The following is a 27,240-nucleotide window of genomic DNA, read 5'->3' on the forward strand; positions in this document are numbered from 1 at the left end:
AGCAGACAGGTGCAGCAGTTCTAACTGAAGCCCCATATGTGGCAGTGAGGCCGTGCTAAAACATCCCTCCCCAGCCACTTTCGTACGGACACAAAAACTGCCAGCCAATCTGCAGAATCATGAGAAATAATAAAACATTTTTATTTTAAGCCATTAATTTCAGGGATGCTTGTCGTGCAGCCAAAGACAACAGACACAAGTTGGAATGCCAAATGGCAACTAATAACCACGAAAATAATTATCACGAAATACTCAAATTCCATATATGCCAATTAAATATTACATAAATCTATAGAATAGAACTACAAATTAACTTCCATTTTTCCTTAGTTATCTATGTTTGTGATTAATGATAAGAAAGACTTTATATTAACCGCTGATTTATTTGTCAACTTGACTTTGGATCAAACCTCTTACCTTTGGTGGGAACAGATAAACCACTAAGAATGTTTAGCAGTGTTGACTTTCCAGCTCCACTGTGACCAAGTATGGCAGTGATTTGGCCTTCATATATGTCAAATACCAGGTCTAGGAAGAAAAAAGGAAAGAGAAAGGATGGGAGAAAGGAAAGAAGGAAAAGAAGTACGGAGGTAGGAAGGAAAACAATTAATACTACAAACAGCATTTTATTATAGAGCTAATGAATTGTCTTTTTATGTCCTTGGATGGCCATAGTTTTCGAAATATAGATATACTGGGTTGTTAAATTCAAAATAAAATACCCTTTCATGAATTTATATGTGTATCCTGTTTTGAAATCTTGAAATTACTTGGTTTAAAGGCAGGGAACACGTCTTATACTCCTAGGTTCATTGACATTGCCTGGCATATGGTGGGTGGGTGTTAATATGTATTAACAGGAAGGATAGATTAATAGTTCAGTAAACTATCATGTGGCTAAAAATCCTTTGAAGTAAATGACTTTTTTGCACAAAAGGCGAACATACGATATCTACAACACCTTTGGAATCACAGAAGAAACATTTGAGTTCATAGAAAAAACTCCAGAATATGCTTAGGTTACCTCAATATTACACAGTGCAACTTTCAAATACATATAATTCTAAGACATATTCAATATTTTCTAATTTTTATGCAGTAGAAGTAATATCTTGGAAGGTAAATTTTATCATGTGGCTCAGACAACTCATTTCAAATCTGAAATACCACCAGTAAATGCTCACCAAAAGCAAAAAATTGAAGTAAAATCAGGAAATCAATATAGTAACTTTTTTTTTTTACCTTTCAAAGCTTCTATTTTATCAGACTTTCTTTTATATTCTTTAGTAACATTTCTTATTCTGAAAAAAAAGAAAAGATACTTCAAGGTATAACAATTTGCTTCAGTTTGTAATTCTAGGTGTGGTTGACAGGACTGGATGGATCTTATCTTCAGGCTACGGGAAGATCTGAGCTTTCCCTCTCAAGACGCAGTCGTGCTTGTGTGAGAGAATCAGCTAGAATACTGCTTCCCAGCCCTGGCTGCACATTAGCGTCACCTGAGGAGTTTTAAAAAAGTACTGACACTTGGAACCCATCACCAGTCTTCTGATTCTGAAGACTGGGATGTAGCCTGACATTAATATTGAGAACCAGGATCACCTCTAAACTGCAAAGTTAGAGAAGGTAGGCTAAGAGGTAGCATGGGCATTCAATACTGAAAGGCTCATGTGAATTTCTGGTGCAGGTGGGAAGTACCTGGTTATCTGGAGTCAAGGTCTCCAGAGGTTGGTTAAGAGGTAGAAGAGCGGAGTAAGGAAGAGAAGCAGATCATAATAGTGAGAGCATGGGTTTTACAGTCCTACCTAACTGAGCTCATCCCATCTATACCACTTAGTAGCTCTGTTACCTTAACCAATGTACTTATTCCAGGTAAATTTCAGCTTTCACAATCTGAAAACTTGAAGTGCTTTAGGGCTGTGTTGAAGAGTGAATAAAATGTTTCATCTTGTATGCATAGTGCATGGTTTATGGTAAATATTCAATCAACATAAGATGATATCGGTGAGATGATGATTATGGTAATATAAAGGAATAGAATTATCATATGCTGGGTGCTGTCGTAGATCTGGAATCCTAAGCACTTTATCTGTTTTATTCTGCCACATAAATATATAATCCATAAGATGTATCAAATTTATGTTTCTTATTTTGTCATCTCCTATTCATCAAATGATTCAGGCTCCATTCATATTGAACTGTTTCACTAGATTTTCTCATCTCTGTTTTAATCCCATTTACCATCATTCCATAGCACTTATAGTTCGGTGAGGTGCTAAAGAGATAGGAGAAAAACAACAAGAAACACATAAATATATCAAATGAAGCCATTGCCTTGCTCCAAGCTGCTTTACTAGAGGTTAAACCTAGCTTAAGTCATAGGAAAACATAAATACAGAAGGTAAATATGGAACAGGCTAAAACGAAAAATGAAACAGGCTCTAGGAGTAATCTGAGACAGTTCACAGAGGACTGACATGTGCTGGTCATTGATGGATGAGTAAGATTTGAACAGTCAGGGACCCTGAAGATTTTCTTCCTATTTTCTTATTTGGATGTAAAAGTTACTGGCACCAAACAAAACATCTATTTTGTTGTCAAGCAGAATGAAGATATGCATGACTCTAAGAGGCACGTCTTCCTCAATTCCCTTTGTATCTATCTCTAGGTCTTGTCTCCCTCTTCCCTACTCAGTGAATAGAAGAGGAAAGAGAAATTTAAAAAATGGAGAGAAAAAAATATGTTGTATAATAAATGAGGTAGGATCAAAGAGTGAATAAGTGAGATCAGGCAAAGAAATGACTGAAGCCAGGGATAGAGAAGAGAAACAACAGACAGAAGATTGAGAATCCCCACAAGGGTTTTGTTGAATTATCTTTGCTGGTGAAATCTGAGTTTGTATTTAATGTAAATGTTAACAATATAAGACAACAAGGGCTAAAAGAATTTTTCTTTAAACTTGAAGTGTGAAGTGATAGATGTACATGGACCAGGTTGGGGGGGAACTCTCTATAGGGCACAAAAGAGAGTTTTGCTTGCTTCAGGTGCTATTAGCTTCTCAGTCATTAGCCTGATCTCCACTTGTGTCCTTGTTACCTGATGGCTTCTTTCCCATGGAATTCTGGAGACACTGGTTCAAAAGAGTCATTAGATGAAGGATCAGAATCTATTTCATCTTCGAGAGCCACATGATCAGCTTTTTGTTGTCGGGACCAAAAGGAGGACTTCAGGAAAAACAGGGGTGAATATCGATGTCCATATTCATCTACACAACCAGGAGATAATTAAATATTGTGTCAATCACCACTTCAAGGGAGAGAGTCACCCTAATGCAGCATAGCAATGCAAACCCTTGTTGATAAACTTGAACATGTGGTTAACACAAGGTAAGGTACATGTTTTGTTTGATATGTATAGCTTCATAAGGAAAAAAATCACTAAGATGTCTCCATTATAATAATTGTCCCTATAGGAAAAAATGAATTTGTGATTTTAAAAACTTCAGGAGGAACTTAAATAAATGTTCAGACTTTTCTTAACCTCAAGAAAGCCAAATATTGGAATATAAATGCAAGATATGCCAAGCATGCCAAATTCTATCTAGGAGTTCAAGTGTCATTACACTGGCAAAAGAAGAAGAAATTGGGAAGTGACTATTGGATAAATAAATAAGACAAGTATTTCAAGAGAAGATAGAATAGCATTTAACAAGAATAAATAAAACACTGTAAGAAAAGGAGACAATGGGGCAAAAGAATTTATTGAAACTTAACATAGAGTGGAATTTTTTAAAAAGCTACTTTGTATTTATGCTTTTCTCATCCCCAAATAATGACATTCCTCTGAAGCAAATTTATGATCTGCTTTAAAAACATATTAGCCATAGACCTTTTCCTGGAAACTAATCCAAAGTGTATTTGCACTTAATGATCACTTTCTGTTTTCCTATGTGTTGGGAAAAATTATGAAATAGAAGAAGTATATTTCTCTAATATTCTGCAACTGACCTCCATTGTAAGATCGATGGATTTTCAAACTTTTGCGTATTTTTCACACGTTCAGTCATTCATTTATGCAATAAAGATTTACTGAACATCCTCTATATGCCTGGCACATGGTTTACTATTAGTTAATACTCATCTCTTGCCCTTGATTAAGAAAACTGGCAAATAAAAGTATGTACTATACTGGATATATTCTACGACCAGATTTACTGTTACCTGATTCTGTCAATTTTATCCAGTTAATTTTCCTTTCTGTCATTCGTATTTCTTGTCTTTAAAATTTTGAACAAAGTCATCTTGTTCAAATTCAGGTTTAAATTCTGGCTTAATGAATAGATAATACAAATAACTCCGTACAATAAATGTATGAGCCAAGAATTGTAGATACTGGCATCTATTATTCTGGACTCTTCTAAAAGACAGTCATTGTTCTTAAGGGATTATCTAAAACCAACATGATCAATTCACTGCTTCAAGACATTGCTCTGCATCTTTATTCTCATTCTCCCCTTCTTCCCTTTCTACAAGTGTTTGGTCATTGACTTCTTTTTTTCCACCTACTCAATACGAGTATTTCATTAGAGGTTTTCACAATTTTTCCAGCTTTATTGAAGTACGATTGACAAAAATTGTATATATGCCAGGTGTACAATGTGATGTTTTTGATTTTTTATGCCTTGGGAAATATTACCACCATCAAGCTAATTAACATATCCATCACCTCACAAAATTACTGTTTTTCTGTGTGTGTTGAATACACTTGAGATCTGCTACCATAGAAAATTTCAAGCATACAATACATTATTACTAACTACAGTCATCATGCTATACGTTAGGCCTTCAGAACTTATTCATCTTATAACTGAAAGTTTGTGCCCCTTGACAAAGATCTCCCATTTCTTCCATCCAGCCCCCAGCCCCTGGTAACCAATATTCTGCTCGCTATTAAGTTCGTTCAGCTTTTTCAGATGCCATATATAAATAAGTGAGATCATGCAGTACTGTCTTTGTGTGTCTAGCTTATTTTACTCAGCATAATGGCCTCTAGTTTCATCCATGTTGTCACAAATGGCGGGATTTCCTTCTTTTTTAAGGCTGAATAATATTCCATTGTATATATGTATACTACATATTCTTTATCCATTCATCCATCAACAAACACTTAGATTGTTTCCATCTCTTAGCTACTGTGAATAATGCTGCAATGAACATGGGAGTTCAGATATCTCTTTGAGATAGTGACTTTATTTCCTTTGGATATATACCCAGAAGTGGGATTGCTGGATTACATGGTATAATGAAGGATCCTTGGCATACAGTTTTGAACAGGAAATGCAGAGGTGAAAGACACAGCCCCAACTTTGATTAAAAGGAGGGAGAAAAAAGATGAACCAGCATTTCGGCCACAGTATTTACTGAGTGCCTGGTGTGTATCAGACACTGAGGTGGGTGCTTGGGGGCACATCTGTGAACAAAACAGATCCTTGCTTTTGTAGAACTCCTGTTCTTTTACGTTGCAAGGTGATAAAAATGAAAATTTATGGTCTATTGACTTTCTTATTCTCAAACCCTGGGAAGATTTTTAAAAACACAAATGTCCTGGTCCCACCACTGATTAATCAAATCAGAATCTCTCGGGGCTGAGCTGGGCTTGGTATTTATTTAAAGTTCTCCAGGGGGTTCTGAAGTACAGCTAGGGCTCAGAATCACTGAGCTAAACAGTCAGGCAAAAGCAGCTATAAATTTCCATGATTAAACACCAGGCCAGACCCATTTAGGAACTAGCTTTCTAAGCACCTCTTAAAAAAGAAACAAGCCATAAACTTAGAGTAGAGTAAAGTTCAAACAAAGGTTAGTGATTGAATAAACAAACTTCAGGCTTTAGTTCTGATCAGTCAAGAAGCAAGAGAGAAATAAAGATCGGCTTTGGCTGGTGGCAACGATCTGGTTCATTTCCTTCCTGTTGTTGTACACAGTAGTTCTTAAAATATAAATAGCATGAGTGTTAGGAGATTCACTTTAGGAAATAAAATGCTTAAAATGATGTTTGATTTTAATTGTATCATTACTCACTTGGCAAAATTTTGTCAAAATACATCGTCAATGCCAGATAGAGGAAAATATCAACAGCCAACATGAAATTTGTTGCTATTATTAGATTTGATAAGTCTGATGGATCAGGAAATGCATTAGAATTCAAATCATAGTCCAAGTGTAAAAGCTGAAAATTAAAAAGTAATTAGAGAAAGTTAGGTTTATGGTAAATTTTAAACAGGTTTAGCATAAAAATAAAACAACTACTTTTTTGCTGCATACCGGGAATACAAAATTAAATGAGACTGCCTACTTTACAATTCTCAAATCTATTGGAAGGCATGGGCATGTGACCAACTATAATGCAATTTAGTAATTGCTATGATTAAAATATGTTCCAAATGAAATTGAAGCATTAGGAGAAGGTAGGGAAGTATGGGAAAAGATGATATTCGAGCTTGATCTTCAATAAATTTTTACCAACTAGGCCACAGCAGAAAAGCATGATGCTCCCTGAAAATGGCTGCATGAGAGAGAATTTATGATCTTGAAAAAACCACTGGTGTGTTTAAGGAAAACCAGTGGAAAAAGTGGGCAGGTGCATAATGTTCAAGTTAATGAATGCTTTATAATTAATAATCCTTTTGTCAAGCACTAAATAATTGATACATAATGATTGGCATTACCATTTAATAGGAGGGATGGCAAATTGAGTTCAATGTGAGAATCAGATAAAGAGAATGACATTTTATGACCAGAAATGTAAGTTACCAATCAATTAATGTGTTTTCAAGGTGTTTTTAACTTTTAATTTTCTTTTCTTTTACTTTATGGTTTTTACAATCGTGTGTGCTGTTCAGTTACTAAGTCAAAATACAAACTGGAATAGTTATTTAGCATTAGATTTGCATCATCAAGTCCTAATAGCCAAAGAAAACACTTAATATTCTCTTTGAAGAATTATATATTGATCCCCCATTTTTTCACGTAATAAATGACTTTCTTGCTGGACTGAATACTTCCAAAGCTTTTAAACGTTCATCTTTGCAAACTCACAATAGTCTTCACTAGGGTTTAAACTTTACAACACTGAACATGGAAATGACTACAGATGACTGAATATCAGAGAAGAAAGATGTTTCAGAAATGTCATTAATAAACAATTAGGTTGCTTCTCACCTGGGACATTCCAAGCGTGAAGGCAAAGGGACTAAAAAGACTTAACATCCACTCCAAGGAGGCAGGGAGGTTCCTGTACAATGCCATGAATCCCAGACTCCCCCAAAAGACAGTGAGAAGGAATACGACCAGGCCAGTGAGGAAAGATTTCTTTATCAAGACGCTCATTAGAAAAGCCAAAGCTATCTAAAATGAGAGAAGATCCAGTTGGTTTATGCTTCTCTAAGAATGATTATTAGCATAATGAAATAAGGAATTCAATATACAAAATTAGAGTTATATTATTATTTTGTATATGAAATGCAAAGCTATGTTCTGCAAATTGCGCTACAAATTGATATTAGGGAACACCACAAATCAAATTATACCAGTCTACAGATTTTATCATGCAAACAGGGCAGAGAGAGAAGAAAAGGGAAATGTAGAATTATAACCTAATTGGAAGCCAACACTTGATCCTTAGGATAAGAGTTGGATGGAAAGAGATTTAATTCACCAACTCACCAAAGACAATCCATAGAGCAGAAAGAGGGTGAAGACCACCATGACGCCAGTCAGGATGACAAACTGGACAGATTTTATAACAAGCGTCAAGAAAAAGGCCATGATGAAGATGAAACTAGCATAGAGCAAACCCCAGGAGAGCCTAATGTGGAAACAAAATGTTGTTTTAGTATTTCACATTCCATCGAAACGGAGGACGTAGAATGGATTCTAGCATCGGTCATTCAGTAGATATTTACTGAGTGTTTAGGATATGTAAATATGAGGTAAATGTTTTGAGAAGAATTCTTTAGGAATTAGGAATATTCTTTTGCTTAAAATTAATTCCAGAAATACACACACACACACACACACACACACACACACACTCATCACTGTGAAAAAAAGGAAAAGAAGACTTCTGGTCTGATAGATTTTGCTTCAAACATTTTCTGTGCTATGTTCTTACTCTGTGACCTCGGGGAAACTCTGTAACCTCTCTAAGTTCTCTTTTTGCTCTTTTATTAGGTACTAGAAATACTACTACAGTGGGGCCTCACAGAGGTCATGACTATGTGGGACCCTGTCCTAGTGCATGGTAAACTCTCTGTGAGTCTCAAATCCTGTTCTCCTCTCTGGGGCTCTCTGGGAGCTCAGAGCTTCAGGAATTTCCCTGGAGACAAAAAAAAAAAAAAAAAATTCTCCCTTATGTGTAAGTCTGTCGCATCTTTTTCCAAAAGCTGTTTTCATCTTTCTCTGGATGTGTACATCAAATGGTCTACATACTTGTCTTAATGCCACTCATTTTCAGCTAAGAAAGCATAGTTCACTTTCCTTTCTTCAATTCCTTTATCTTGTTTATTAATATTTTTACAAGGGGATAATGCAATAATGAAAAACAGCAGCAAAACCAACAAAATGATAGCTGACACATATAACAATTACTCTAAGATAGAGAATGTTTTAAAACCTTAGGAAATATTAAATCATTTTATTCTCACAATAGCCTTAAGCGGAAATACCATTATTTTCCTCATTTTACAGACAAAGAAGCTACTGAACAAGGATGGTAAGTAACTATGTTTCAAGTCTACGCATTTTGGCTCTAGAGTCTAGCTTTCACTGCTCTGCTGTACTTACCGCCAGTATTAATTAAATAAAAAGTCAATATTGGTGTCTAGGATTTTCTTCCAGACTCCTAATTAGTTGCCATATGCATATCTCACCTGGCTCCCCAGCCTCTCTGTTATTGTACTTCCTCCTCACTGTAAACATCCCCTCCATGCCCTTTCAGTCAATTATTCACAAGTTCTCACACAGGACCTTGTCTATACTTGGAATTACTCAACCTTACCCAGACCCTATTTACAATCCTGTACAATAAGCTTATTCCCACAAATATACCATCATGAATGTTCCTCAGTCTCAGTAGAGCTCCTGATGCTTGACCTCTTTTTCCCCTTTCAGTGCTGTCCTGGCTTGAATTCCACTTCTATTTGTCTTAGACACCAAAGTCTACCATTTCTACCACACTCTTACCAGTAGACTCAGTGGCCATTCCTCATTGTCCCTGCTTCACAATCACCCAGCAAAACCCAAACCTGATGTTTTTTCTTCAGCCACAGAAGCATAGTAATACCTAGCCCTAGCCTGGCAAGCATTTCACCAAGGACCATTTATTCCATTCATAGAGAAAAGTTAGAAAATCATTGGGTTTGAATAATGATACTTGAAGAAGCCCACTTTTCATGAATTCCTAGATATATTTATTTCTACCACACTTTACTCACCAGAATGCTGAATCTCGAAGACCCATCATTGTCATCATGCGCTTCATCCTTTTCCTCTCTCTTGTAACATTAACAGATGCATAGTAAGTAAACGGGGAAAAGGAAATAATGCAGAAGAAAACAAAGAAATCCGTAAAGACTCCTCCTTGACTAACGAAGGGATATATCTTCATATTTTTTCCAGTAACTGACATCAGTTTCTCCATCACTGAGTGATTTGTTGTGATCTGAAGAAAGATATTATAAACAAAATTTGCATATTAATGGTGGCATGCTATTTTCTTTCAGTCCTCTCTTTCCCTATGAACACATAAAAGGCCTGCCTGGATCTGATGCCAGCCTAACTTTTTGCTTCTGTATTCTGCCACTGGTCCACTTGGCGCCTTGACTCCAGGCATTCTGAGATACTCACAATTCTCAAATTTTACTACATGTTTTATCACCTCTCTGAATAACATTATCTTACAATTTGCTTGAAAGGCCTTGATGACCTTATAAATACGACAAACCTCTTATCACAAGCTTCAATTTTAAATGTTATTATAATTCTTCCATGGCATTCTAGACTGAGAAGCTTTTAATTATTTACCTATAAGGACTTTATTTATACCTTCGTGACAGCCGACTTCTCCTATTCTAATGATTTTCTTATTATATGCCTGGCTTCTTGACAAGGCTGAGTCCTTGGAGGAGAAAATTTCTCTTCTATTTAGATCTATATCCCCTATGGCATATAGCAACTTAAGTAAACTTTGCTGTAAAGAAACTAGCCAGTAAATGAAAGAATAAGGCTACCCATTTATATTTCCTCCCATGAAACTTTAGATGCTGCTAATGCCATTCATCTGCGTTGAACAGCAGTTTGCACTGGACAGTTCGTACTCACCTCTATAATAGCAGCATTAATGGCAGCTTGAAGAGCCACGAAACCTTTCTTCCAGAATTCTGAAACTTCACAGTCAATATCTTCAATCGTTTCATAACAATGAGCTTTAAGAAAAGAAGAAAACAGTAACTATCACTATGGATTATTTCAGTCCTGATTATACGAAACAGTGGACTTTACAATGGCCCCAAATTCCAAATGTTCTTATTTTGATGCAAAGCCTGTGCAAACATAGATTATAGTGATGAGTCTCAAAGTGAAGTGGGCAGAGCACTCTTAGAGAACGTTCTGCATTCAATTATAACGCGCACTCTAAGCTTTCTCACATTGTCTTCCGGGCTCCCTCGCCAATGAAGAATTTTGTTGCGCTCTCCTCTTTTCTGATTTTGTATTGTGAAAACAATATCTTTTTATGTTTTTCAAAACTTAGCAAGGCCTAATATGGATTAAGAAACGCTAAAGTAAAGCTTTGTTTAACGTTAAATATAACACAGGCAAAATGTAAGTTTGGATGAAATAACTCACTATGTTTAAATCATGTCAATCACAGCATCTTTTGAAGACAAAAGTTTACTTATTAATAAAAAGGCCTATCAGTCCACGGAGGATTAAACTACACTAAAGAGATATTGTTTAATATGACAAACTAAAATGGAGTACAGGAATTAAATGCATGTTTCATTAAAATTTTAAAAATAATTTAGAACTATTTTAGATATACAAATGATATAACAACATAATAAACACACATGAACCTATGATCGAATTATAAACATAAATAAATCATTACGAATACAGCTGGAACCTCCTATATAGTGTCTATGCTCTTATGCTTTCCCCAGCCCCAAGCCCCTAACTAGCTAACTGCTTTCCTGGACTTCATGTTTATATATAAGCCTTTACACTTTTATTATGTATCTCTAAACTACATATATAACTTAAAAAATTTTAAGCTGTATTTAAATCTGATAATGCATTATATTCATCACTCTGCATTTTGCTTCTTTTGTTCTATATTATGACTTTGAAAATTATATAAATGGCCCTTTCGTCTTCTTGTTACGATTGTACAGACTCCCGTTGCATGAACGTGATTCAATGTATTATCCACTCTCCTGTTCACAATAATTTGGTTGGTTCCTTTTTCTTTTCACTATTACAAAAAAAAAGCTGCTGCTATGAAAAATCTTTATATATGTTTTCTCATGAATAAGGGCACATCAGTGAGGACAGTCTACGATATGCTATGCTGTGTAACAAACAATCCCCAAATCTCAAGGGCTTATCACAGAAAAAGTCTATTTCTCATTCAGGCTACAAATTTAGCTTAAGTTTTTGGAAGGAGGAGTGGGGACACCCTCCATCCCACACCATACTAAAGGTCCCAAGATGATGGAGTTTCCTCCAACAGGTAGCTGCACTATCTCTTAGGCATGACTACCTAGCTTGCAGAGGCAGGTGAGGAAAAGTGGTAGAGAACTCACATCTACTTTTCAATGCCTTGAGTCTAGGTATCTGATTAGAGCTACAAACTGGATCACTCTATGACCTCAGGAAGGAGAAGAAAGTAGGCTGCCAGTCTTTGACACAAGCATGAGACTTTCACTGAGAAGATTCTTATGATGCTGGGTTATAGGTTATGGCCATCTTCAACTTAAAAATAAAATTTCTCACTTTTTGTGGATTTGAAAACATTTTGTAATGGTGGATTCTCTGCTACATATCTTTGTCAAAACTTTGTGTTGTTCTGTTTATTATCTTTTGCCAATCTGATAAATGTGATATCAGATGTGGTTTCAAAATGAGTTTCCCTGATTGTTAATGCAGGTAAGTGTCTCTCTATGTGTTTACTCTTAATCTGTATTTTTCCTTTCACGAAATTCCTATTTATAACTTTTCATGACTTTCCTGTTTCTACACCTTTTTCTTATTTATTCAAAGGAAATCTTTAAATATTCTAGATATTAAACCTTTTGTTAGTTTTATTTGTTGTTAATATCTCATTGTTTTGCCTTTACTTTTCACTGTCTCTATGGCATCTTATTTATTTATTTACTTATTTATTTTTTGCTGAAGAAGATTTTCCCTGAGCTAACATTCACACCAGTCTTCCTCTATTTTGTATGTGGGTCGCTGCCAAAGCATGGTTGACTAATGGTGTTGGTCCATGCCCAGGATCTGAGCCCATGAACCCAGGCTGCTGAAAAGGAGTATGCCAAACTTGACCACCATGCCACAGGGTGGCCCCCTCTATGGCATCTTTTGATAAAGAGAATTACTTAATTTTGATCTAGTTGAATTTATTAATCTTTTCTTTTATAGTTTACATATTTTTTGTTTTGTTTAAGAAATTCTTTTCTATCCCACAGTTATAAAGATATTCTGCTATATTGACTTATAGAAGGTTTATAGGCTTGTTTTTATCATTTAATTCTTTACCTGGATTGATTCTTTCCTGTGAGATAATTTCATTTTGTTCTTTATGAGAGACAATTTTCCCATCACTGGACTGCAGTGTCTTCTCAGTCACATGTTACTTTTCATGTTTATGTGAGAACTTTTCAAGATTCTCTCGTCTGCTTCATTGATCTATCTGTCTATTACTATGGCAATAGCATACTGTCTTCATTACTTATAACTTCATTCTTTTTAAAGAGCATCTGGGCTATTCTGTGCCCCTTACAAAGGTAAATTTTAGAATGAATATGTCAATTTATATGAAAAGATCTATTATGATTTTGATTGAAAGTACAATAGACCCCTGAAGAAATCTGGGCAGAATTCACTTCTGCGTTAAGCAGAATTCTAAAAATAACCCCTGTTGACTCTTGCCCATGTGTAGTACCGACTCACCTTTGTATGTGGGTGGAACCTGTGACTATGGTGAGATTTCTCCCATGACTGTGTTATGTTATAAGACACAATTGACCTTAGGTAGGGGGATTATCCAAGCGGGCTAATCTAATCACACAAACTCTTTAAAAGCAGTTTTCTCCAGCTGTTAGCAGCAGAAGAAGTCAGAGAGATTTAAAGGAAGAAAGAGATTCAATTTAGCCATTGCTGACTTTGAAGATGGAGCAGTTCATATGCAAAAATCAGAGAGTGGTTTCTAATTACTGAGAACAATCCCCACTGACAGTCGGGGAAGAAATGAGGATCTCAGTCCTACAGCTGCAAGGACCTGAATTCAGTTAACAACATGAATGAGCTTGGAAGTGGAATCTTCCCAAGAGCCTCAAGATAAAACTCAGCCTGGTCAATACCTTTATTTCAGCCTCTGAGACCCTAAGCAGAGACCTAGTCAAGCCTGTCCACAGTTCTCACCTACAGAGCTGTGGGCTAACCGTTGAGTGTTATTTTAAGGTGCTAAGTTTGTGATAATTTGTTAGACAGCTGTAGAAAACTAATGCAACATCTGTAAGATATAAATCTCTAGCAATGTGGCATACTCTTCCATTTATTTGGATGTTTTAAATTTGTTTTATACTTTTTCATAATAGTGATCTTATTTTTCTTAGAGATTTTTTCCTCCTACGTAAATTTTTAGTTGCTATTATCTACTTATTGTTTAGTCAGATAGTTGAGTGTATCTTTTAACAACTGTATTTTCCAACTAATTATTACTAACATTTCCTGTTTTTTATGGTAGTTTTCCCTTTCTTGTATTTTGGATTCTTCTATTCTTTAGCATTTTAGACATGCTTATTTTATGTTCTCAGTTTTATAATTCCACTGGGAGAGATGCATCCTGCTTTGTTAGTTTTCCTGACTCTGATTTATGGCACCTTGTTTTCACATATTGGACTGTAAATATATATGCAGAGATATTTTATCTTTGTGGCCTGAGTTGAGGTTGTATTTTTTATGGAACATTTATAATCTCTTCTGCTTGGCACCCAAGTGCCTGGCCAACCCAGGATCACTTTATTTATATTTATAGTTGGGGTTTCCCAGACTGGGCAGGTAAGTTGAATAAGAATTCTAAACTCAAGGGAAGGTGAGCCAAGAGCTACAAATTCTCAAAGGGGAATTATCTTTTTGTCATCCAGAGCTCATGGTAAGACAAATAGGCTTCCTTTGGGTCTTCCTCTTCCAATAGGTGATTTTTTTTCCTTCTACTCTTTCACTGAGTACACAGCCTCTCCAGGTTCCAAAGTGATACAAGAAACTTCACTTCGTGTAAACCCAAGATCTTCTGACCTGTCCTCATATAGCTACTAAAACCCAAACTTCTTGGTTACTGAGATTGACAAAATCAAACACAATTAATAATAATTGGCCTGGATATGTTGCCTTCTTTGTTTTGGGCCCTTGGGAATTTTCTTTACTTTCAAGTGAGCTCACTCAGACATTTAAGGGAAAGTTTGTTCTATTTTATCCATAAACAATTTTATTTTCCTTTAACAATAATAGATTACATATAATATATATGTATATATGCGTGTGTATATATAACTGTAAATGTATATATAACTATATACAACAACCATATAATACAGTATGTTAATATACCCAAAAAAATCAATGCACATTTTTCAAATGTATTGATGGGCCTGTTGACATCACCATAGCAGATAAGGGTTTATAAATTTGCTGCACTAACATCTATTGCCACATATGGCTTATAACATAATTGAAATAGAGAGTAGTGGAATTGCGTAGCTGGAAAGTTACCTGTATGGTCCCTGTGTTCCTTCTTTGTTGGTATTCTGTGTCCCAGCAAGAATTTCAAATGATATGAGAATGTGTTAGTAAAGATGACTCTTACTATTTCCTCAGGATAATTTGCTGTTAATTCTTTGATACTTTCTTCATCAGGCAGTCCCAAGACTTCTCTGTCTGCCATTACAGGAAGGGAATATCATTGTTAGTAAATTACTAGGAGACTAACTTCAAGTTTTATGTTCAATTGCTTATACTAGAGTTCCTTATGGAAATACAACAAAATCAAGTATTAACTATGAGTTAGTCACGGAATGAAGGTTGGGGAGAGAAATTTCTAAAGTTCTGTCTAGATACAATCAGAAATAATACATTAAAATTAGTTATTTTATTTTCATATGTTGCAGTTATTGAACTGATTTCAATCACATATGATATCATACCATACCAATTAAATTATGCACAGAAGAATTAGCATTACAATAAATCTAAAATGGCAGTAAAAAATATATATATGTATTTAAATCACTAGACACTGGTTTGTTTCAGGTGGAAATAACTATATAACTTCATTTTCCTTTAACAACCCTGACAGTATGGTTAATATACTGAAAAAAAAGAAAATTTATAAAATATGTCAAGTAATTATGTTGATATCACTAAAATAATCTTCTTTTTTGCAGCTATTGTGTTCAACGCCATATAGATGTATTATTAAGACTGAAAAAATGAGAAGGAATACAAGAAAAGCTCTAGGTTGGGGTGGGAATATTGAAGATAAAAGTGGAGGGAATAGGTAGCATGTATTTTGATAGAAATTTTTTTTTTATGGACTCTATTCCTCAAATCTGTGCAATCATGAGTAATTCACTTAACATTTGTGCCTCAGTTTCCATATTTGTAAAATAAACTTAGTGATATATACTATTAGTAGTACAGAGTACAGAAAAACATAATAGAGAATAATATTATTGTTGCAGAATAATATTCCATTACCATAGAATAAAGCCTCTGTAAAAATCTAGCACATGGTAGCATTTAATGAATATTTATTACCATAATGGTAATTACTTTATTTGTAAAACAAAAATAATAACACGTTCATTGTGAACATAAACTCTATGTAAAGATCTTGCATGGTAGTGACTTAATGAATATTTATTATAACAATTGCTTGTGACTTTTAATGCGGGTGTTGTTGAAAAACACAAGTTTATGACATGGGGACCCTCAGGAGGACATCTGTGAAACAGAGGGTGAGAGCAAACATGTCTCAGGACAGACTGGGACCGTGGATCTTAGGTGGACAGGTCAGATCAGGTTACCATCTTGAACCAGAAGTGGAGTCAGTCTTTGTAGGCAAGATGCATAGTGCAGACGTTCGGATTCAAGTGGAAATAATGGTGTGATGGTTGGTGAGGTCATGTGGGACAGTAAGTTTGGGATGCTTACATTCACCTGGCCTAGTAGTGTGCAGTGAAGCATAGACAGGAAGGAGGATTCCAACATAGTCTGGAAACTGTGGCCATAGAGACTCCGAAAAGCAAGTGCCTGAATACTGACTACAGAGAGGTGGACTTCTGGATCCTGGAGCCAGTTAAGTGGTCAGAATCTAAGCGCAAAATTGATGGCTACCTAGGCTGGAGTGGAATTATGAACAGAGGTTGACAAAAAAGAAGAGACAGTATATAGACTTCCAGTGCCTGGGTGGAGGAGGATCCACAGGTTCTCCTTACAATAATATTCTTGATAGGGAATTATGGTGCTTAAAATTAATACTGGGTACCGTCTAAGTCATGTTTTTATATTATTTTTTAAAATTGAGATGTAATTCACATGCCACAAAATTCATTCTTTTTAACCACACAACTTCACGGTTTTTAGTGTATTCGCAAAATTGTGCAAGCTCCAAGATTCCTTTAAATTATAACTCAGCTCAATTTACGGAGCAATGACCATAGATTACCCTTTGAAGTATGCATTTATATTCGTAAAGAATGACTATTGTTTTTATTTGCCTGGCATCCAGTCCTTCTAGTAAATACCCTAAAATTAATGCAGAAAGCAGAATGCAAACCACGGGGTTTGGATGTGGTTCATAAAGTGACCTGGGAACCCAACTAATGGGCAATGACAATACTCGATACCCCTATCCAATGATATTAGTTCTTGGTGGACCAAGACCAAGACTAACCCAAAGTAGGCCATTTTTTCCAATGGGTATAATCTCTGAAATTATTTTGAACTCTTGGGAAGGATCTGTACTCCTTCCACTGTAGTTGCTTATGTGGTAAAGCATAAATCTGGCGAATTTGCAGACCAACTCTGCCTCTGTTTAGGGAGAGTCCATCTGTGAATGAAGCCAGCATACAATACTATAGATCTGGGAGGTATAGACATAGGTCTTCCTCTATTGTCAACACACCTCCATCCAGTTGTGCGTTAATACTTTTTTCCTTTAAGCTAGACAAAAGATGCTCCTTTTCCTTAAGACAAGTTGCATTGGGATTCTCTCACTCTCAATGGATATATTCATGAAAAATATAGTATTGCAATCTTACTTTGAATATGATGATAAGGAGGCTCCGAGAAGTCAATGATTTGCAAAACATATGCTGACACAGTTGCAGAACTAATTCTAATCAAATGTTCTCTGACTCTAAGCCCAGTTCTCTTGCCTCTGCACTAGGCTGCGTCTGCTCTAATTTCAGAAAATTGTTACAGAAGTGATCTTGACAGTAATAACGCTCTGCTCAGTTTTCATTGATAAGTACCTTCACACTGAAGGTTGAAAATCTGAGGCACAGAATACTCATCAGTAGCATCTTCAAATATAGTAAGACAATCTTTTTGGTAGTAAAAGCTGGGGATAAAATTCCTATAATTAAATTCAAGAAAAGACTGGTTGTTTTTTGTCTATAATAACAAGCAAATACTACAGCAACAGTCTCATTCTAGTAACAATGCTTCCATGGCTACAAGTCAACAAATCACTAAACACTTCTGCTTTGTAAAATCTATCAGTCTGTGTATTCCATGCTTCCCTAAACCCTGTGCAAGATCAGCAGATTTCCTTGTTGAGAGACTATGCAATCAATGCAAGTGGTAATCTTTTGCTTGGCAGGAAACGTATTCAATTTTGCTTAGATATTAGGTGATGGCCTCCTACTTCCAACAAAGGGAAAGTATATTCACATTTCACATAATGTAGAAATTGTGAAAGTTGGCATGGTTTATCAACTGAAATGAAAATTAAATGCATTTGCAAGTCAAATAAGCCAAACATTGACATCAGAAATTCCTGTTAGGTTTCTAGAAAACTCACCTTTCATGAAGGAGGCTGAAGCTACTTTATTCATTATCTGTTGGGTTGTGTTGGTGACAGGTGTGTATGCAATAGCAAATTTAGATTCGTTAAATGAATCTACCCGTCCCAGGTCCATGGTAGGCAGTGAAGAAAAGTCATTAAGTTGATGATTATTAGGGTATAGGTACAAACAAAGTAGTAGGAGCAATGAGTTCAACCATTCCTACAAAATCCAAGAGAAAGAATAAAGAAAATTATGATTTCAAATTAGTCATCCACAATCATTTGGTCATACCGTTTGTCTCATTGTTCACTTTTCTAACTTCAATATATCCCACATTATGGACTGTTTAAAATATGTACAGCACAGAATTCAGCAGTCTGAGTGATTCCAATGAGCTATTAAAAGGAACTCAAATTTATTGATCCACAACCAGTATAAAGCAGGCACTGATCATAAAAATATGAGAAGCAACAGTGGCAAGCTGTCCTAAATTATTATCAGCTCACATTACTATGATGACCTACTCCCACTGTATTTAATTCTGCTGAAAGCTTGTGTGTTACAAGAGACAGTTCCAAGGACTTTCTCACTTCTTAATAATATATTGGTTACATGCCAAGATTTGGGTATTAGAAACTCAGCAAAATTCAGGCGACCTTAAAAATATTGTCTTGGTTAGTTATCAATACTGGTCACTTGAAAACTTCCAATAAGAAATCATTCTGTTTCCTAAATTCGTGATTGTAGAAAAAAATTCACAATATGTATACAGTAAAATTCCAATTTGGTTAAAAATACTACTTAGCTATATCTATCTTATTTTCAAAAGATACCAAAGTTTAACGAGGATTTTTGTTATATGGTCAGGTTATAAGAGCTAATGCTAATTTCTCTTGGCACTAATTACATTTCGAAATTTTCTACCATTTTTGAAGACAATGATTTATTTTGAAAAAGAGAAAGAGATCCAAAAAAGAAAATGCCAGAAAATGTATTTCTGTGGGTTGATGTATTCACCATATCTTCAGAATACCAGTGTCTTAACCAAAGAAACTATAAGTGGGAAAACTAATAAAAGGTATGACCATTGACTTTTAAAACATTTATTGGATTCTCTTTTGCTGACCATTTCAGTGGTTTTAGACCTCAATTTATGAGCTTGTCTCAATGAAAACAACTTCAGAGAGATTTGTGGTCTGAGGAACAGCTTCTTTTGTTGCATAAAAGTGTTTTATTGTTCTGGAGAGGAGATAAACAAAGTGTAGATACCTTGCAAGGAATATAGATTTCCCCATCATAAATATAAAGAGACATAGATGTCGAATCATACCAGTAAGGGCTCCCTTTTCATTCTCCATTTTTTAAGAAAGTTCTTGCATAGTAAGGCCCAGGTTTGTTGACACACACTTATCTCTCTCTTACTCATTTTTCCCTGTTTAATAAGAAATCAAGAGAGAAGATGAAGTAAATATGAAGGTCTTAATGAGAAGAAATATTCTGCAAACACAAAGGAGTAACCTGATAACGCCAGCGTTCCTAATGAATGCTTAGAATCTGACTGTTTCAAAGTTAGCATTTTATTACTCCCCTGTCTCCCTTTTCCCCCTACTTCCAAACTCTTTACTCCATCATTTTTTTGTCCTGCACTGTGCCAATTATCAATTTATTATCTCTCAGCTCCAATTTCACTTTTGGCAGCCTGCTCTCTGAAAATGGATCTGGTCCCTTTAAATATTTTTCTTTGCCAGCTGGCATGATGTAAAGCTTTGTCAGTAGAGAGGATTGGAGACACATTGCAGGAAGAGGTTCTCCTTCCTGGGATCAGAGTGGTTCATTGTCCGTTCCCAGAGAATGTATGTTTTTCCCACTGCTCAGGGCAAATGGTTTTCTCCAGTGCAAAGTGCCTGGATGGGGCAGGTTTCATCGTGTGTTTTCTCCAGGTCTTGACTCAGGGAGCAGTAGTGTATTTAGGAGCCCCAGAAAGCTTGAGCCTTTTCCCCAGAGCTTTGTTTCTCTCAGCTCTCCTATTGCAAAGACAGTGCACTCCAGTTCTTGTGCCCATAGCTTACCATTCGGGCTTCTCTTCAGTCAGTGGGCTGCAACCACACCTTATTCAAACAGACCTTCTTCAACACCTTATCTTCCCATCTGAGTTTGTTCGTCCCTCAGCCTAGGATGCCCTTTTGAGTTCTCAGTTTATCTTTATACTTATTCTCCTGTCATTGTTTAATAATTCTATACATTAAGTTCTCTCTATTTAAAATATAGAGTGGTTTCTGTCTCCTGATTGCACCCGGACCAATACATACACACACCCCTCTTAGCTTCCACAAATAAATACATCCATGTACGCTAACTTAACATCGCTATTATATTTAGCTTGTTAAAGAACCTGAATAAATGGTCAGTTTTAGGAATTAGTCTATCTAAGACATTTCAATGGGATCTTTGCTATTTCCAGAAGTCATTGAACTCTATACTGATTTGTTGTGGGAAGACTCAAAAAAATTTTCCCCCATGGAGAAAACCCCTTAATTTTCACTTTCTTTCTATGAAAAATTAGAATGTTAAGATAGAAAACTCACCAGACTTTAGAACCTGGCAGATTATAAAGAGGATTATACTTTTAAATGATATTTATTTCTTGGTCCCATCTTTGAGAATGTATTTATGTTTGCCAAAAAGAGGCATTGGAGAGTCACCAGGAACATATATATATATATATATATATTCTCAAAATCATTGCAGCAATTTGTATTATTGTAAAAAGTATATGAAAATTCATCTTCCCTATATCCTCACCAATGTTTGATATTGCCATTTTCTATTATTTCCTAGATTCTCCTTTCATTTACGATGCATAAAGTCTCAAGAAAACGTTGCTACCCTCCTAACAGTGAGAGAAAACCAGAAAAACTATAACTTTTCTTGAGCCCACCAAAGAGCTGAGATCACAAGGCAACCAGCTGAACCGAATTTCAAATGGTGAAAGTCTCCTCCAAGGATAGATGGGACCCAACAACACTTTCTCTTTTGGTAAATATGGGAGGAAGACATGGCCACTGAAAAAGCAGGCAAGAAGAAAACAGCTGAAATGTTAATGAATCCTTAAAGGCTGAGTGTGGACTAGCCGTGTATACTAGCATGATCGTTTACAATCCCTGGGAGTCTTGGCACAAGGGGACTCCACACTTATTTGCCAACCCTTCTTCGTTACGTCACACTTGGTAGTCATAAAAAAGATGGAGGCAAAGCAAGAGACCTGAGAGACTCCTCCGTGGCTCACAGGCCACAAAACCTGCCCACTTCTCAGAATATATTTTCCTAAGAGCAAAATCTGTGGCCTTCTTGTGGAGGGACAGAAATCCCACACAAAGACCTGCTGTTGCATCATGGGGAGGGGTTGAAGCAACAGCCAACTGCTGCTGGTGGGGGATACCATCTGTAAATGCTCCTACCCCTACCTCTACTCCTGTTCCAGACACTTATACTGCTGCTAAGGGATGGGTAGAAGCAAACGACCAACCTCCCTGGGAGAGAGGAAAGAAACTACCTTCTCCTTGACACAACCCTTGCACCGTATAAAAAGTAACAGCCGTCTCCCACTGAAAATGGGGTGGGAAAGCTTCCTGCCCCCATTCCCGAGTAAAGATAAGTTGCTGCTGAGGTTTGCTGCAGGGGCCTAACATTGATACAAAGCAGAGATAGGCTATCACCGAAGGAGGGAAAGGAAGCTCTCATAGATTCAAGACCTCCCAACACATACAAGGATAGACTGTGTAATAGGCCACAAAACAAGTCTTAGCAAATTTAAGGTGATTGGAATCATACCAAGTATCTTTTCTCGCCACAATGTTATGAAAGTAGAAATCAACAACAAGAGAAAAGCTGGAAAATTTACAAATATGTGGAAACTAAATAAAACATTCCTGAATAACCAATGGGCCAAAGAAGAACTCAAAAGGAAAATCAACAAATATCTCAAAACAAATGAAAATGGAAACACAACACACGGGAAGGTGAAAAAGTAGTTCTAAAAGGGAAGTGTATAGTGATAAATGCATACATTAAGAAAAAAATAGAAAACAAAAAAAAGAAATATCTCAAAAAAATAACCTAACTTTACACCTCAAGGAGCTAGAAAAAGAACAAACTCAGCCCAGTGTTATCAGAAGAAAAAAAATAACAAAGATCAGAGCTAAAATGAATGAAATAGAGATCAGAAACCCAATAGAAAACATCAAGAAAACTGAGAGCTGGCTTTTTGAAAAGATAAACTAAATTGACAAAACCTTTGCTGGAGTAAGAAAAAAAGAGAGAAGACCCAAGTAAATAAGAAATGAAAAGGGAGACATTACAACTGATACTACAGAAGTACAAAATACATCATCTCAATAGATGCAGAAAAGGCGTTTGACAAAATATGATGTCCTTTCACAATAAAAACTCTCAATAAATTAGATATAGAAGGAACATACCTCAACAAAATAAAGACAATATGTGGCAAGCCCACAGCTAACATCATACTCAAAGGTGAAAAGTTGAAAGCTTTAAGATCAGGAACAAGACAAGGGTGCCCATTCTCACCACTCTTATTCAACACCGCGACCCCAATTCTTCACCTCTACTTGTGTCCACACCTTTTGTCTAGCAACTTTGGAGTTCCTTCCACAAAGGGGGACTACAAGTTTGACCAGTAGAAGGAGGTGGGAGTAATGATGTGCCTCTTCTGAGCCTAGACCCTACAAGGCTTTGAGTGTGTCTGCTTGCTCCTGTGGCTCTGCCATAGTTATAAGAGCATAACTGGGATGGCTTCTGGAGGATGAAAGCCTCCTGAAACAGAACTAAGTCATCTCAGTTTAGAGTAGGATACATCAGATGATAACCAGCCAGGCCCCAGAGATGTGAACAAGCTTATCTAGGATCAGCAGAGCCTCGTAGGAGCCACCCCCACGTATCCCAGCTATAAATGCTTATTGTGGTATGTTATTTGTTGCATTTTTCTTTTTTTGCTACGCAATGTAAATGCAACAATAGACCACAGATATATTGCTTTAGATTTTCTATTTAGCGTCTACAATATTGATGTTTCTTTGGTTGTTGCAATGTTTTATTTTTGATTTCCAACTTAACCATGCTGTGGTCAGAGGAGCTACTGGTCTGTAAGATATTGCTTCTTTGAAATTCCTGGAGACTTCCTTGGTGCTGCAGCATATTTTAGTATTTGGAAATATTGCATGTATGCTTGAAATACACATACAAGATGTTTTAGTTTGTTTTGTCCATATGAATTTAATTTTTAAAATTGTGTTCTTTGAATCTTCAGCATCCTTTCTAATATTATATTTACAAGATCAATAATTTCGTGATAGAATTCTATTAAAATTTTACACTCTGATAACAAGTTTGCCAATTTCTTATTGTATTTCTGTGGGGTTTTAGTACATGAATTTAAACTGGTTACATGAGTTCAAAGTAAGTGGTTAGGTGCATAAAACATTGCTCTATTGATTGTGTTTTAATGGTAGGTTGCTTCATTTCTGATAAGAGCATGGAGACGTGAAGTCTCTTTAGCTTAATATTTGCCTAACATAGCTTTACCCATCCTCTTATTTTTAACCTTCTGCTAAATTTTTAAATGTTTGTTTAATGCATGGAAAATTCATAGTTGCTTTATTTTTAGATATCCAAACTGATGGATACCATTTTTAAGAGGTGAATGTAACCAGGTATAAATTTTTGTTTGGGATAATCTTTCATTGTGTTTTATTCTCATGTTAAACCTGCTTTTTCTTTGCTTCTAGTTTTGTACGTATTCTTATCCTCTATTGGACTTTATCCTTTTCTTCCCCCCGCCCCCATGTTTTCTTTACTGTCACAAAGATATAGGAGATATTTATATCCTTTAATGGTTACTCTTAAATTTTGGACTTGTCTGGGGAACTTTTTTTAATGAAAACTTATCATCATTTATTTTCCCTATCCTCTTCATACAACCAAAGACTTTCTAGATACTTTACTTCTCTGCTGAATTCCAACTCTGAGCATTCTGGTTATTATTATATGGAAATACGGCTCAATCTTTAGTTTAAAGCATAAAGTAAATTTATTTTTACCACCTGTGGTTAATTAGATTTGCCAATAGATTGTACAGGTTACTGTGATACATTTGAGCTTGTGCTTGCGATGGAGGGTAGAAACTCCACCTGACTTGGGCTTGGATAGGCTTTAGCTGGATTAAGAACCCTTTGCCTTGTGTGTGGACTAGTTCACTGTGAAAACATACTATGTACTTTACCTAAAATTGCCTGCAGAGAGCAGCATTATTCTTCCCTAGACATTGCACCAGCAAACAGAGTGAGAGTAGAGCAGTTGACCACACCCTTCCCCTGGTAGAAGCAGCAAATCATAGTTTTAGTATATGCAGCTTTGGACAAAGAGCATATACATGAGTGTGTACGTGTGAACTTGGTGGTGGTGGTGATGATTTAGTAAGGGAATTTATATAGAGATTTTATTGCAACAAAGACTCTTCTGAAATACCTCCCAGAAAGAGATGCCTTCTTGCATAACAATAATACTACCACTTTCCACAGCCCTAATCAACCAGTGCTACACAAATATGGTTTGCTGAGCCTCTCCTGAAAACTGTGAGGCTTGAGTGCTCTTGAAAGGACTTCACTGAAGGAGGAAATAGTGTATCTAAGCTGAATTATGGAAAGTAAGGGGATTCTGGAACAATCATCAGTTTTCTGGGAAGCATGCCAGGGATGTGACTTGGAAGAATAGGTCAAGACTTTTGAGCATAGAGCCAGCAGCTCTGCCATGAATTTGGCTCTTAAGTCCTGAATTTGGAGCAACTGGTCCCCTCCCTCTATGTGTATGTCTTGTTAGCCAGCGATAAAAACCACATGGTTGCCATGAACTCCTGTGTAGTGGTAGGGAGTGGGTGTGCCGCTGCCTGAAGCTCTCATTCCACTCACAGAAGAGGATGATGCTCAGGGCTGTACTATTTCCTAGAGGCAAAACTCAAGTAAGGTGTCCAGAAGCCATTTCAAACAGGAGGCGTATTAGCCGCTACGGCCTTGCTAGAGAGCATTGCTAGAGGAAGAACCTACACATGGCTGCTCCCTGAGGCTGCAGGGCAAGTCTAGGTAGAAGCCGACTGAACAAAGAGGTCAGAAAGCCCATGGCGTGATAGTTGGAGGGAGGAAGACAGTTCCAAGAAAGAAAGCATGAGGTCATGTTGTCCAGGGAGAGGGGGCTGAGGATCCCCAAAGGTTGTTCCTAGTGCAGAGAATTCAGCATAGACACTTTTAAAGGTATACGGCTGTACAGGAGCGTAAGCTGGCCAAGAGGGTGATCTCCTTACTGTGGAATTAGCCACAGACCAATGAAAGCATGGAAACTTTGGTCTGGCTCCAACTCCTTAGATTTTCCGTTGTAAAATTAGTATTGCTTACTTTGCTTTTCCTTAATTCATGTAGGTTCTGTAGTTTATCAAAAGACTAATAACCACATGAATTCCTTTTTATACATGTAATAAATAGTCTCAAATTATAATGACTATGATTTTTCTCCTCTCATATGGCTGTTAAATTCAGAACAAATGCTAACACTATAGGAACATGGAAGTTCTGTTTACCACAAATAATGTGCATTTGAAATAATATCGTGATAAGGAAAAGCCACATATTTCACATTCTGATTCAATACATGTTGTGCGCAGAGGAAAAGATCCTGGAAAGCATCTTATGCTTCCAAAATTCTTATAGCCTGAGAGTGAGAGATAGGGGCAGTAAAAAATATTTCTGTAAATGCTTTCGTAAACAGTTCTCAAAGCCAGAAAAAAAAAAGGCCCCAAATTATTCTGCAATAGAAGTAAATCACTATAACTTCAAAAATAACCCAGATTTACAAATCAATTCTCAAGACTCTCAGGTCTTCACAACCAATTTCTTAGCAAATTTCAGTTATTCCTACACTCAATTCCTGGCTTAAAACCATTTAATAGTTGCATAATTTTTTAAAACTTGTGTTTTAACTCAACTCTTTCATCTTTATAATGTTAAACATCAGGTATCCAAAAACATCAAAATAGCCCATTACTCAAAATAATTTCCCCACAGATGGTTTGAATTCAATTCCTAAAGCCTCATTCACAATTTTGTGATATAAATAAAAAGAAAACTCCCAAAATAAATCAGAGAAAAATATAATGAACTTACTTTTGAGAAACTTGAAGCAAGGAATCTAGAAGCACAGTTTCTCCACTGGTCTCCTTAATTATAAGAAAACAATTCACATTTTTTCCTGGTCCATATCTCTAGAATTTGCTTTAACTGTTTGACTTTTGTGAAAAGTTCCTGTGAAGACTGCTTTCGGAAGAGAAGCTATGATCTCAAGTCTGTTGGCCCTGCCAAACTGCACATTCACGTGATCACTCTTGGACTGTTTGTCTGTTATTGACATTCAGCCAGTTCCTGAGGAGCAGTGGCATTTGTACTTGGTTGCCTGGCCATATCATCTTATAGAGAGCAATCTTATGGGGAAAATGCAGTATACATAAACTTTTCTCTATTATATCCAGTATGATTGTGGCTAATATCAAAATTTAAAGCACTGTCTTTAAACCATGACAAAGTAAACTGTTTAATCAGGGAAAAGCTCTTCTCTCTACACAGAGCTCTAGACTGCCTGAATGACATTCTCACTTTGATAATCAGGATTTTCATTTCTCTGTTTATCACTTTTATTAAGTTCAGAACATTTTCTGTTCTCCCTTGAGACTTCCTCTTTGGCCCATAAATTATTTAGAAGTGTGTTGCTTAATTCCCAAGTGTCTGGAGATTTTCCTGTAATCTTTGGGTACTGATTTCTAGTTTAAGTCT

The 27,240-nt window shown here is 36.3% G+C and overlaps 1 protein-coding gene across 7 annotated transcripts in view; it reads right to left on the reverse strand.

Annotated features, from left to right (window-relative positions):
• ABCA8 (ATP binding cassette subfamily A member 8) overlaps positions 1 to 26,775 on the reverse strand; it is a 67,045-nt gene extending 40,270 nt beyond the window's left edge. For all 7 annotated transcript variants that reach the window (XR_011493914.1, XR_011493912.1, XR_011493911.1 and 4 more), the window contains exons 1-12: positions 26,578 to 26,775; positions 19,680 to 19,781; positions 18,364 to 18,568; positions 15,051 to 15,215; positions 10,377 to 10,480; positions 9,491 to 9,717; positions 7,722 to 7,863; positions 7,218 to 7,403; positions 6,078 to 6,225; positions 3,097 to 3,265; positions 1,243 to 1,301; positions 418 to 528 (exon numbers count right to left, since the gene is read on the reverse strand). Coding sequence is in view for 3 of the 7 variants with exons in the window: in XM_070483502.1 (XP_070339603.1) it covers positions 418 to 528; positions 1,243 to 1,301; positions 3,097 to 3,265; positions 6,078 to 6,225; positions 7,218 to 7,403; positions 7,722 to 7,863; positions 9,491 to 9,717; positions 10,377 to 10,480; positions 15,051 to 15,215; positions 18,364 to 18,568; positions 19,680 to 19,775 (1,612 nt within the window). In the remaining 4 variants the exon portion in view is untranslated. The remainder of the gene's footprint in view (positions 1 to 417; positions 529 to 1,242; positions 1,302 to 3,096; positions 3,266 to 6,077; positions 6,226 to 7,217; positions 7,404 to 7,721; positions 7,864 to 9,490; positions 9,718 to 10,376; positions 10,481 to 15,050; positions 15,216 to 18,363; positions 18,569 to 19,679; positions 19,782 to 26,577) is intronic.
• Positions 26,776 to 27,240: the final 465 nt, after the last annotated feature.

Source organism: Equus asinus, chromosome 13 (assembly GCF_041296235.1).
Source record: "Equus asinus isolate D_3611 breed Donkey chromosome 13, EquAss-T2T_v2, whole genome shotgun sequence".
Classification (NCBI taxonomy): Eukaryota; Metazoa; Chordata; class Mammalia; order Perissodactyla; family Equidae; genus Equus; species Equus asinus.